The 13,549-nt window shown below is 42.6% G+C and overlaps 1 protein-coding gene across 1 annotated transcript in view; it reads right to left on the reverse strand.

Annotated features, from left to right (window-relative positions):
* The window catches only part of LOC146626036 (NACHT, LRR and PYD domains-containing protein 12-like), a 37,110-nt gene that overhangs the window by 7,702 nt on the left and 15,859 nt on the right, over positions 1-13,549 (reverse strand). The window contains exons 8-9 of the mRNA XM_085363144.1: positions 8,570-8,743; positions 3,370-3,540 (exon numbers count right to left, since the gene is read on the reverse strand). Coding sequence (XP_085219270.1) covers positions 3,370-3,540; positions 8,570-8,743 — 345 coding nt within the window. The remainder of the gene's footprint in view (positions 1-3,369; positions 3,541-8,569; positions 8,744-13,549) is intronic.

Consider the following 13,549-nt stretch of genomic DNA (forward strand, 5'->3'; position numbering starts at 1 on the left):
GAGACAGGCCTTTAAAGAGGGGCTGTTACTGATTTTCAGACAGCCACCAAGGAAATGAAAATCGAGATCTTGAAAGCAAAACAGAGCTACAAAAACCTTCTTGAAAGAAAATTTTCTGCAAAAAGTTTTGGGTCTGCCTGGACTTGTATGAAAACAGTAGCAGGGTTTCAAAATCCCCAGAGCAGCAGTCAGATCATTTTAGATGGTTTTAATTCAGACAGAGATTTAAATGCTTTAAATGTGTTTTATGCTCGTTTTAGTTCTTCTGATTTTAGCGAGAATATTTTGGAACTGAAACAGAAACTGAGAGATACTCAGCACTTTATCATTGAACTCAGTGATGTCAAAAAGGCCTTTCATACAGTCAGTGTGAACAAGAGCCAGGGTCCTGATAATATTAGTGGCCGTCTAATTAAATCTTGTGCTGAAGAACTCAGTCTTATATTTCAGGTTATTTTTAATAAATCCTTGCAAACACAACATGTGCCCTCTCTTTGCAAAGAAGCAGTCGTGGTTCCTGTCCCTAAATCTAGTCGTCCAAAAATTCTAAACGACTTCAGGCCTGTTGCCCTCACCTCAGTTGTCATGAAAGTGTCTGAAAAAAATCATCAGAAATGTGATTATGAAAGAGGCTGAACATCAGCTCGATCCAATGCAGTTTATATACAGGCCCAATAGAGGAGTGGAGGACGCATTTTTGACTAAATCTGATTCTTAAACATGTAGAGAGTAAAGAGAGTTTTGCAAGACTTCTTTTCATTGACTTTTCTTCGGCTTTTAATACAATACAGCCCCATATTTTAATTAAAAGACTTTTAGAACAGTTTGAAATTAGGAAAAACCTGGTTTGCTGGATTTTAGATCATTTAACTGACAGGTCACAAAAAGAATAAATCGCCCTTATTATTCACTCTCTATACAAACATGTGTCAGGGCAGACATGAAAACAGGGCCATTATTAAATATGCAGATGACTCTGTTATTGTCAGCTTTCTGAAAGAGGGTGAAACTAACCACGGTCCAGTCATTGATGACTTTGTTCAGTGGTGTGTGGAGTTTTATCTCCAGCTGAACATATCTAAAACAAAAGACATGGTTGTTGACTTTAGGAAACAACAAAATGGGTACGCAGTCACTTTAATTAAAGGTCCGAAAATAGAGCAAGTACAATCATATAAATATCTTGGGACCATAATCAATGAAAAACTGAACTTTGATCAAAATTGCAAATCAGTTTGTAAAAAGGGTCACCAGCACCTTTATTGTCTTAGGAAACTTGCTCATTTCCACATTGACCAAAAAATTTTAACTTTGTTTTATCGTTCTTTTGTTGAGTCTGTTTTATCCTTTTGTTTGGTGGCATGGTTCGGTCAGACCTCTGTCACAGAGAAAAACTCTAAATCAGATAGTGAGATGGTCCAGTTGTCTAATAGGTGAGCTACAGTCTTGTTTAGCCTCCCTGTGCTCCAAGCAGGTACAGAGGATGGCTTTATCAATCCTTAAAAATGGTTCCCATCCTCTAAGGGATGAATTTCAGCGTCTTTCCTCAGGACGGAGGTTTCTATTTCCAAGATGCAGGACAAAGCGTTATAAAAATAGCTTTGTCCCTGTTGCTGTCACTGAATTAAATAAGAACTGTTTTTTTGATTTGAAATATTAAATTACTATATATGTGCCACAGTGAGGTTTATATCTTTAGGTATGTGTGTTTTTGAAGGGATGCCAAATGCTGTCATTTTTCTGTAAAGCGAATTTACCTTGCCTATGGGTATAAATAAAGTTACCTTGACCTTGTCCCCACTGCTGTTCTGCATAGGCATGAACCACTTGAGTGAGCTCACCAACAAGACTGGCTACAAATACCGACTACGTAAGGGAGCACTTGTCAGCAACCTCCTGTACATGGATGACATCAAGCTGTATGCCAAGAGTGAATGAGACATCGATTCACTGATCCACACCACCAGGATATCCAGCAATGACATCAGAATGTCATTCAGACTGGAGAAATTTAGTCGGATGATAAGAAAAAGAAGGAAGGTAGTTAGAACTGAGGGGATTGAATTACCAAAAGCAACATTGCAGACGTAGAGGACAGCTACAAATGCCTGGAAATCCCACTGGCAAATGGGAACAATGAAGAGGCTGCTAGGAAGGTCTATTACAACAGGTAAGACCCCAGGTGCAGGCTGTGTAAAGATGCCCCTGAGACAATCCAGCACATAACAGCAAGGTGCAAGATGCTTTAAGGCAGGGCATACATGGAGCACCATAACCAAGTGGCCGGCATAGTGTACAGAAACATTTGTGCCGAATACAGCCTGGAAGTCCCGAGGTCAAAAGGGGAAGACGCCCCCAAGGGTGGTGTAGAATGACAGGGCCATGATCCTGTGAGACTTACAAATACAGACGGACAAAATGGTGGTGGCTAACCAACCGGACATCGTGGTGGTAGACAAACAGAAGAAGACGGATGTAGAGATAGGTGTAGCGGTTTCGACTGACAGCAACATCAGGAAGAAGACCCGCCCAAACAGAAGCACTGTGAGCAGAAATGAGTGAAAAACAAGTGACAAACTTCTTAATGTAAAAGGAAGGTCTTTAGAACCTAGGGGATCAAAAGGGTAAAAAACACCTAAACAAGGACTAGCTTGAGCACCTATGATGACGTGATTTGCTTTGTCTAAGACAATTTAGTTGCAGTGGTAGGAAGCGTTTAGGGAAACAGTTGCATGCATGTCCTGGAGGTATTGTAATTATCTGGCATGGATTTATTTTATTTTTGTTTGTTTGTTTTTCATTCCTGCAAGATCTTTTGACTGGAAGTTTGTGTGAGTAGGATCAAGGCCTCTGTTTATTTTGTATTTTTGGTCACTACATAAACAGCAAACACAGCTCCTATCTGGAGAAAAAGTTCTTCTGCTTTATCTCTGGCTCGTTTCTTTATCCTCCATCTCTCTTTTGTTTAGGAGCCACTAAAAGCCATTAATGTGCAGTCATTCCTGTTACAAACTTTTTGTGTTTCACAGACTGCTGTTTGAGTATTGAACTTCAAACGAGAGTCAGATATGAATTTTAAATTTTTGAATGGTACACAGTTAATCAGGGTATCCTTTTGCTGAATTAGAAAAGGTAAGCCGGAAGGCACGCTGTGAAGGGGCACATGTGGGAAATGGTTAAGTATCACTGTTTGAAGGTTTGAATGTGAACATTGTTCTGCTACAGTCAAACCAGAGAAGAAGAAAACAGACTTTACCATGAACATCCTCAGTGTGGATCAGTATAATATCAGCCTGATGTCTGCAGTTTAGTGTCAGCACAACTTTCACATCATATTCATCTCAGCACAACTAAAACATGCTGACTGACCTCAGAGTTTCAAGTCCACATCCTGGACTCTCCAGGAAACCACACAGATGCTTCACTCCTGGATCCTGCAGGTTGTTATTGGAGCTCAAGTCGAATTGTTTCAAATGGGAGGGGTTGGACTTCAATGCTAACCCCAGAAAGCTGATATCTGACAAACCACAGCTCTTCAATCTGTATGAAGAATGAAAGATGTAAGTTTATTAGACAAAGTGCTTGAAATCATTCAGTGTTTCATCATCTGTTCAGAGCTGAAGAAGGTTCAGAATGTAGAAGTTTAGAAAATGGAAACTCTCATAAAAACAGGACAAAGACTTGAAAAAGTCGTGTTTTTCCTTCCAGGAACCACATGGCTTCACTTTTAAAGGTGAAGTGTGAAAGAAATGGACATATTTGAAGTCCAACACCTTTTTCCAGTCACATTATTAAAGCAGACAAACTACAAGCTCATTTTCATTCCAACAAGTCATCTTCTGACCTGGACTAACAACACTGGTCTCTATGTGCAGCTGGCTGTGAGACCAGTGCTCAGGGAGCGTCTACAAAGGGCAACACTGAAAGAACATCACACACTCGTTTGCTTCCAGCACTTTCACACAAACATCTACCGTCATTATTGTCACCAAACTCTGTGGATCCCTTATTGCAAATTCAAATGGTCAGAAAAAAGAGGGTTATGAGGAAATATGATGGAATGTTATGTATTAGCAGCAAGTTATTGAAGCATTTTCCATTTTCAATTCAATTCAATTCAATTTTATTTATATAGCGCCAAATCACAACAAAAGTCGCCTCAAGGCGCTTCATAGATACAGAGAAAAACCCAACAATCATATGACCCCCTATGAGCAAGCACTTTGGCGACAGTGGGAAGGAAAAACTCCCTTTTAACAGGAAGAAACCTCCAGCAGAACCAGGCTCAGGGAGGGGCGGGGCCATCTGCTGCGACCGGTTGGGGTGAGAGAAGGAAGACAGGATAAAGACATGCTGTGGAAGAGAGACAGAGGTTAATAACAGATATGATTCAATGCAGAGAGGTCTATTAACACATAGTGAGTGAGAAAGGTGACTGGAAAGGAAAAACTCAATGCATCATGGGAATCCCCCGGCAGCCTACGTCTATTGCAGCATAACAAAGGGAGGATTCAGGGTCACCTGGTCCAGCCCTAACTATATGCTTTAGCAAAAAGGAAAGTTTGAAGCCTAATCTTAAAAGTAGAGATAGTGTCTGTCTCCTGAATCCAAACTGGAAGCTGGTTCCACAGAAGAGGGGCCTGAAAACTGAAGGCTCTGCCTCCCATTCTACTTTTAAATACTCTAGGAACAACAAGTAGGCCTGCAGAGCGAGAGCGAAGTGCTCTAATAGGGTGATATGGTACTACAAGGTCATTAAGATAAGATGGGGCCTGATTATTTAAGACCTTGTATGTGAGGAGCAGGATTTTGAATTCAATTCTGGATTTAACAGGAAGCCAGTGAAGGGAAGCCAAAACAGGAGAAATCTGCTCTCTCTTTCTAGTCCCTGTCAGGACTCTTGCTGCAGCATTTTGGATCAGCTGAAGGCTTTTCAGTGAGTTTTTTGGACATCCTGATAATAATGAATTACAGTCGTCCAGCCTGGAAGTAATAAATGCATGAACTAGTTTTTCAGCGTCACTCTGAGACAGGATATTTCTAATTTTAGAGATGTTGCGCAAATGGAAGAAAGCAGTCTTACATATTTGTTTAATATGTGCGTTGAAGGACATGTCCTGGTCAAAAATGACTCCAAGGTTCCTCACAGCGTTACTGGAGGCCAAGGTAATGCCATCCAGAGTAAGAATCTGGTTAGATACCATATTTCTACGATTTTCAGGGTCGAGTACAATAACCTCAGTTTGATCTGAATTAAGAAGCAGAAAGTTAGCGGCCATCCAGGTCTTTATGTCTTTAAGACATTCCTGCAGTTTAACTAATTGGTGTGTGTTATCTGGCTTCATGGACAGATAGAGCTGGGTGTCATCTGCATAGCAGTGAAAATGTATGCTATGTCTTCTAATGATGCTGTCTAGGGGGAAGCATGTATAATGTAAACAGAATTGGTCCTAGCACTGAACCCTGTGGAACTCCATAATTAACCTCAGTGTGTGAAGAGGACTCTCCATTTACATGCACAAATTGGAGTCTATTAGATAGATATGATACAAACCACTGCAGTGCAGTACCTGTAATACCTACAGCATGTTCTAATCGCTCTAATAGGATATTATGGTCAACAGTATCGAACGCTGCACTGAGGTCTAGCAGGACAAGCACAGAGATGAGTCCACTGTCAGAGGCCATAAGAAGATCATTTGTAACCTTCACTAAAGCTGTTTCTGTGCTGTGCTGAGCTCTGAAACCTGACTGAAACTCTTCAAATAAACCTCTGCAGATGATCTGTTAGCTGTTTGACAACTACTCTTTCAAGGATGTTTGATATGAAAGGTTGGAGATTGGCCTATAATTAGCTAAGACTGCTGGGTCTAGAGATGGCTTTTTGAGTAAAGGTTTAACTACAGCCAGCTTGAAGGCCTGTGGTACATAGCCGATCATTAGAGATAGGTTGATCATATTTAAGATCGAAGAATTAATTAATGGCAGGACTTCTTTGAGCAGTTTTGTAGGAATGGGGTCTAAAAGACACGTTGATAGTTTGGAGGATTTAATTTTTACAAATTAAATACCATTGCATACCGACGACATTGAAAAAAGGCACATAAAATTGTACACATTTTAGATCTGAACTTGTTGTGTGCTGTGTGTACATACACAACAAACATATTTTCTTTTTTTCAGAAAATTCCTTCTCAAAATAACCCACTTGAAAAAAATCAACACCAAGAGACAATGACTTAGTCCTGATGTTTCTAAACAAGAAAGGAAAAAATAGTGACTGTGGGTTCATCCAAATCTCACAGAAAGCAAAAGCAGGGAGAATTTCATGGTTTAATCCAGGAGTTGAAACTGTAACTTCTTTGTTGCAGAAACCTACAGTAGGATGATTGTTTTTGTTTAAATCAACCAAACTGCCTGAGTTAGTTAAGGATATACTTCATCCACTGACAGCCTCAACACAGCATTTAATCTGTTATTAGACTCAATTGGTTTCTCTCAAAGGGTAACCCTATCCTAGGCCTGGTCTTCTGAATCGCTTTTTTTCTGGTCCCTCACCCAGGACCAATTTGCCATGGGAGACCCTACCAACATAGCCCCTGGGATCCCTTGGACACACAAACCCCTCCACCATGATAAGACAGTGATTTGCGGATAATGTTGCGTGGAGATCAGGGGCAGTACCCCTGGACTGGCAGACCGGGGTGGTGGTCCCCATCTTTAAGAAAGGGGACCAGAGGGTGTGTTCCAACTACAGGGGAATCACACTCCTCAGTCTCCCTGGGAAAGTCTATGCCAGGGTGCTGGAGAGGAGAGTTTGTCCGTTAGTCGAACCTCTGATACAGGAGGAACAATGTGGTTTTTGTCCTGGTCATGGAACCCTGGACGAGCTCTTTATCCTCTCAAGGACACTCAAGGGCGCATGGGAGTTTGCCAAACCAGTCTACATGTGTTTTGTGGACTTGGAGAAGGCATTTGAATGTGTCCCTCGGGGGGTCCTTTGGGGGGTGCTCCGAGAGTATGGGGTGTCTGGCCCATTGCTAAGAGCCACTCAGTCATTATACGTTGCAAGAGCTTGGTCCGCATTGCCGGCAATAAGACGGACTCGTTCTTGGTGCGTGATGGATTCCGCCAGGACTGCCCTTTGCCACCGATTCTGTTCAGAATTCCGCCACTTGTCTACGATAGGCGTAGCCAAGTGGCGGAAGGCTTTCACTCCAGTGGTCTCAGGATCTCATCTCTACTTTTTTCAGATGATGTGGTTCTGTTGGCTTCATCAGGTGATAGCCTCCAGCTCGCCTTGGAAAGGTTCGCAGCCGAGTGTGAAGCGGTGGAAATGAGAATCATCACCTCCAAATCTGAGGCCATGGTCCTCAGCCGGAAAAGGGTGGAGTGCCCACTCTGGGTCAGGGACGAGACCCTGATCCGAATGGAGTTTAGTATCTCGGGGTCTTGTTCACGAGTGATGGGAGAAGGGAGTGGGAGATCGACAGATGGATTGGTGCAGCGGCTGCAGTGATGCGGACGCTGTACTGGTCTGTTGTGGTGAAGAGAGAGCTGAGTGTAAAAGCGAAGCTCTCAATTTACAATTTGATGCAGGTACTGTCAGACTGAATGAGAGTGTTAGCCAACAAAGTCAGGTTAGCCAAAACATTGTGGTTAACAGTCCTGCCAGGGTTCCACAGAGAGCGACGAGAGGTGGACCAGAAGGATTGGATTGGCTTAGAATTATCCTGATGAAAATTCTGGCGGGAGAGCTGATAAATGTACTTTTGGCGAGGGAGGAAAACGATATCCGTGTGGAGATGAAGAACAGCCGTCGGTGGAGCAGCCAGGGAAAATCAGAGTAGGAGGAGCTCATTGGCTGTGTATTGAAGTCCATTACCAGGTCGACAGATCGATGACACAAGGATAAAGACTCACACAGACTGTGTGTAGATCCTGGGAGGCCACATCGCGGACAGGAGCAGACACTGGTGGGCCGTACAGACAGGAAGAGGGGAGGATGGGGATGGAAGAAGCCGGGACGCCGGTAGAGGATATCAGTGAGTAGCAATAACATCAGCAGGAGCAAGGGGTATCAAGAGCAAGGGGGCAAGTAGGAAATAACAAGAAGCAAGTAGCATGGGTAGAAAGCAGGAATAGCGAAGAAAAGTAGCGAGAGGGTTAGCGGTGAGTAGAGGCAGCAAGTCGCGCCAGCGTTCACCAGCCTTATTCACATCCCTCATACACTCTACAGCCTCATCAGTACTGACTTCATCTTCACTGACTCATGGAGCACAATATGAACCTGTGAAGGCTGAAAAACTGTCCTCCCAAATCTCCCCATCCCCACTACACTTCTGTCAGCCTTCAAGTGAACCCTGCTCAAGTCTGTCACTTTTATTTGGAGCCAAAAGGGAAGACTGTTGTTCAGTCATTCATAAAGACACCACATTTCTGAAAGCACTCAAACTTCTTCACATTTGTCTTTAGAGACATTCTGAACAATTAGGAACTAAAGACAGTTTCAAACATTAATCAAAGATTTGAAACATAGAAAAACAACAGCTGCAGTCAGTGGACTCACCTCAGAGTCTCCAGTCGACAGTTTGGACTCTCCAGTCCAGCACACAGAAGATTCGCTCCTGAATCCTGCAGGTCGTTGTAACTCATATCCAGCTCTGTCAGATGGGAGGGGTTGGACTTCAGAGCTGAGGCCACAACTTTACAGTGAGTCGCTGAGAGTCGACAATTGGTCAGTCTGTGATTATAGAAAATATAATGTGCGTTATTATAAAGCCTGCTGCTGTCAGATACGACTCTTCATGTCGACACGCAGGAAAAATCTGCTGACTGTTACCAAATGGAGCAGTAATCTCATCACTGGACAATAATGATGGATGAACTCAGAAGTGCTGATATCATATCTGATTTCAGACTAAAAAGGAACCAAAAGAAACAACCATCATGACTCAGAAACCTTGGTTCAGAACTGCAGCAGGATTTCCAGGCAACATGACATCTACTACAGCAACACGTTCTCACTCCCAAAGCGTAACATTCTATGCTAGGTGACAAATCGTCGGTATAATACGCTTCCAGGAAAACCCATCCCATTTTACGAGTCAGAGTCTGCACCAAAATAAGAAATGTTGATGGTGAGGCAGAAGTTGAAGAAAAGTGAATCAGACAATGGCTGAAGCACTTGAAACATCACTCTTTTCTCTGCCAGTACCACCTTCCAAACAAAGACTCCACTGTAGCAGCATTGTAGGCGTAAACAAGCGTAAACATAAGAGCAGCTTACACTGCTTGATGTTGAGAATTGAAAGAATTAATTATTCTGATTCGGCATTCCTGACTGAGGGTTTCTGACTGAGGTTTATGTCTGTGAGGGTGAGGGTAGTAATCTTCTTATTAATGTGTGATGTTAAATGCAGGAAAGCATTAGCATTAAGTACATTTACTGCTTTCAGAATAAAGGAAAACATTTTCAGCCATAGCGCTATGAGTCACAGGTAAATATATTTACAACAATGTATGATTCAACCTGCTGAAATTAATTAGCAGACATAAGTCCCCAGGTTTCATCTAAACTTACATCAACTCTTTTTCACATTTTCAGGGTTTTAGCCCTGAGGAGGATCAACCCCCGCAAGGTAGCAGAACCAGATAACATCCTGGGACAAGCCCTTAAAACCCTCTACTACATGGCTTTTTAATTTTGGGGGAAAAAATATTTCTCCCTATTTTGGGGGAGCTTTAGGGTCCCTGATAATATATCAATCATAAAATTTGACTGTCACTCCCTGAAAGCTCACTGTCCTCACTTTCTGAGGACAGAAAGTGCACATTCCCTTGGTTTCTGTCATGGTCCGGGTGAGCACGGGGTTTTTCCACTCCGCTGGGTTCTACCTTCAGGCAGAGACTCCAATCAGCTTCCACACCTGGTTCCAATCAAGTCACCTGCATATAAGACCAGCATTCACAACAGACCTCTGCCAGATCTTCTGCTAACCCATGTCAGTGCTAGGCTGCGAACCCCTTGTGAGAACACTCAACTACTGCTTTTTCCCTCACCGTGTTTTCTTTGTCATAGGACCCACCTGGCAGTCACGTTTCCCGAACTACTCTCATCTCCGCCTGGACGCTGGTTCTGTCATCTGGTTTCTTCCTCTCCACCATCGGACTACACCTGCCTGCCTCCCTGCCAAGTCCCTCACTCCACGCATATTCTGGATCCTCTCTGGACACTCCTCACCCGGAACCCCCTGGACACCCCTTCCTCGCATGACACTTTAAACCTGCAACGCTGACTGCGTACCTCCATCCAAGCCGCTGCCCCTTTTTTCCATCCGTGAAATCCAGCACCTAGCCATAGCACTCAGTTTCATGTTCACAGTTTGGCCTCACAGTTCACAGTTCATAGCATTTCATAATTCATAGCATTCATAGTCTCCTGTTGTGTAATTTCACTAGACACTTGTAAATAAAGCACTGTGTTCACGCCCGTTTGCCTCCCTCTGTGTCTGCATTTGAGTCCACACCCACAGCCGGGCCCTCTCGGCCGTAACAGTTTCCTTCCATAAAAGGTATTTACATCCATGTCCTGTAATTATGAGTAGATTGTAAAGTAAAAAACATTGACTATGATCATATAAATGCAAACTAACACATCTCTACACACATATGCAAATGCATTATATTGCCTGAAAAAAATTGATGATGACTGAGTCAGACTAATGTACACCAGCTTTCACTTTCAAACCATTTCCTAGTCTGCTTCTCTTCACTGTTAAAGGTTTTGTAACAAAAAAGTAATCCAACACCTTTAACCACCATTTTAAACCCATGACTCATTTAAAGTACACATACAGTAACAATTATTGTAAAAATCTGAAAAAAAGCCAGATATCACAATACTCTATCACGTAAGAATTATGTGCCATATATCTAGTAAAAATCACAAATAACAGGTAATGTAAAGATTAATGTTTCGTACACACACGCACACTGTTAACTATAGTCACTGATCTAAGGCCCTCTCTGAGACAGTAGACTGATTTTTCTTCAGTTGTTTTTTTTTTTTTTAACCATGTCAAGTGTTTTATTTAGCTGTTTTAAATATAAGTAACAGTAGGCTATTTAGAATCAATCAAGGTCAGTTGACAATAAAAATAAAATTTCTGTATGTGATTAGCATGATACAGATCTCAACCAGACGGATAATATTCCATGCACCATCTGTCTTTCTTTTCTTAACCACTTATTCAATTAGGAGTTATGTCCTGAATCCTGCCTTGGCTGTAGACAAAGGCAGGTACATCTGAGCAGGTAATCAGTTCATCACACAGCGATACACAAGTATTCACTCTCACATCACTAACAAAAGAAATTCTACAATCACTAGTTATTCACACAAGCATGCCTTTTTAAAGTGGGGGAGAACACACAAATTTGCGTTTAGTATTATGTATATTTGAAGAACTCCTCAGTGAATTGCTACCTTATTGTGGTGGAGGGATTTGCATACCAGTGGGCTTTTGCCCTCTGGTAGGGTTTCTCATAGCAAGGTCTTGTGTGAGGGACCAGACAAAGCGTGATTTCATAACACCTACACTAATAAATGGTAAATGGCCTGTATTTGTATAGCGCCTTACTTAGTCCCTATGGACCCCAAAGCGCTTAACACTACATTCAGTCACCCACACACACATTCACACACTGGTGATGGCAAGCTACATTGTAGCCACAGCTGCCCTGGGGCGCACTGACAGAGGCAAGGCTGCCTCTGACCACCACCACCAGTAGAAGGCGAAGTGCAGGTGAAGTGTCTTGCCCAAGGACACAACGACCAAGACTGTGGGAGCCGGGCTCGAACCGGTAACCTTCTGATTACAAGACGAACTGCCAACTCTTGAGCCATGATTGCCCCTTAAAGTCAAAAGTGTGGACACACCTTCTCATTTAATGTTTTTCTTTATTTTTACTACTTTCAGCATTGTAGATACATACAGAAGGCATCAAATATATGAAGCAAGATATATGGAATTACTTAGCAAAAAAAAAAAAGAAATTGATAAATAATGCTAAATATATTTTATATTTAAGATTTATTAGCCACCCTTTGCTTTGTTGACAGCACTTCTCTCAATGAGGTTCAATGAGGTTCATGATGTAGTCACCTGAAGATGGCCTGGCCTCTACAGTGACTTGACCTAAATCCAATGGAGATGGTTTAGGATGGGATGGACCCCAGAGTGAAGGCAAAATGACCAACAAGTGATCAGCATCTCTGGGAACTCCTTCAAGACTATTGGAAAACAATTTCAGGTGACTACCTCAAGAAGCAAATGTGGCCCGGTTGGTCACAGCCTGAAAAAGGGGCATTAGCCCAGCCCCTGTAAGCCCACCACCGACAGGAGTCGCTGTAGGGGTCAAGTGCAGTGTGTCTTGGGTAGTGGTCAAGGGCAGAGACCCTGGAAGACAATCCCCAGCTACCAAGTCTGGTGATTGAACCTTGAAAATCACCTCTGGTGTGGAGGGAGCCTGAGCTAGTGTGTGAGACTGAGAGGTACTGGCTAGATACAGTTGGCTACCTCAATGCAGAGCATGGGCTCTGGAATCAGTCTCCTGGAGAGTGGCTGAACTGTAGCAGAAGAATTCTGCTATTGACAGATGATGTGGTTCTGTTGTCTTCCTTAGGTGGTGGCTATCAGGGATAGGTCTGTGACCTAGTGTTTTGAGTTTATTTTGTGATTTTGAGTTTCTCATGTTAAGTTTGTGATAATAAGTTCTTGTATTAGTTAGGATTTAATTGTGGATTATTCTAGATTTTGTTTCATCTTTGCTTCCTTAGTTTAGGTGTCATGTTTCCTGTCCAGACATGTGTTTCATGTCTTTGTTGTCATTCAGCGGCTGTGTGAAGGCAAGAGAGGACCCAAATGCCGCCTTAAAGTCTGTGCTATCTGTGCTGTTGTGTTGGTATGTGTCGGGCTGTGAGCTGAAAAGCTACAGCTGGCTGTATGTGTACAGCAACCGTGTGTGAAAAGTGGCCTATAAAGAAACATCATCATGGAAACATCATTGGATCTGCCGTGATATGTTTACAATGGGACTTTTGCTCCTGAACCTCTGCGCACAGCGTCTGCAAATCGGGGCTGTACGAAGTCACTTGCATCTTTACGCAGGACTGTAAGCTGTCGTCTGTGAGGCATGAGCGGTGTTTGTTTTTAACATAGTTCACGGTGGAGAACAGCTGCTGACATAATGTGGATCCGAAGATCCATAATTGGCCTACCTGGGGTTGAAAGTCTCGATAAATGCATGGCATTTCGGCGGGTACACGGGCTTCCGCGAGTGTGATACTTATTTTGAGCGATGAAAAAATAATAGAATATAATTTTATTTTATATTTCAATATCACACTAATCTTCCAATTTAGAACTACAAGTTAAAAAAGAACTAATATAAATAAAATACACTTCAGCTAAATACTTCTAATTTATTTTCCCAAACCACGCGGAGCCGCAGGCTGCCGACCCCTGCCCTAGAGGGATGACGCAAC

Source organism: Diplotaxodon limnothrissa, linkage group LG9, assembly GCF_057381915.1.
Source record: "Diplotaxodon limnothrissa isolate DT_005_m linkage group LG9, D_limnothrissa_male_GT1.1, whole genome shotgun sequence".
Lineage (NCBI taxonomy): Eukaryota > Metazoa > Chordata > Actinopteri > Cichliformes > Cichlidae > Diplotaxodon > Diplotaxodon limnothrissa.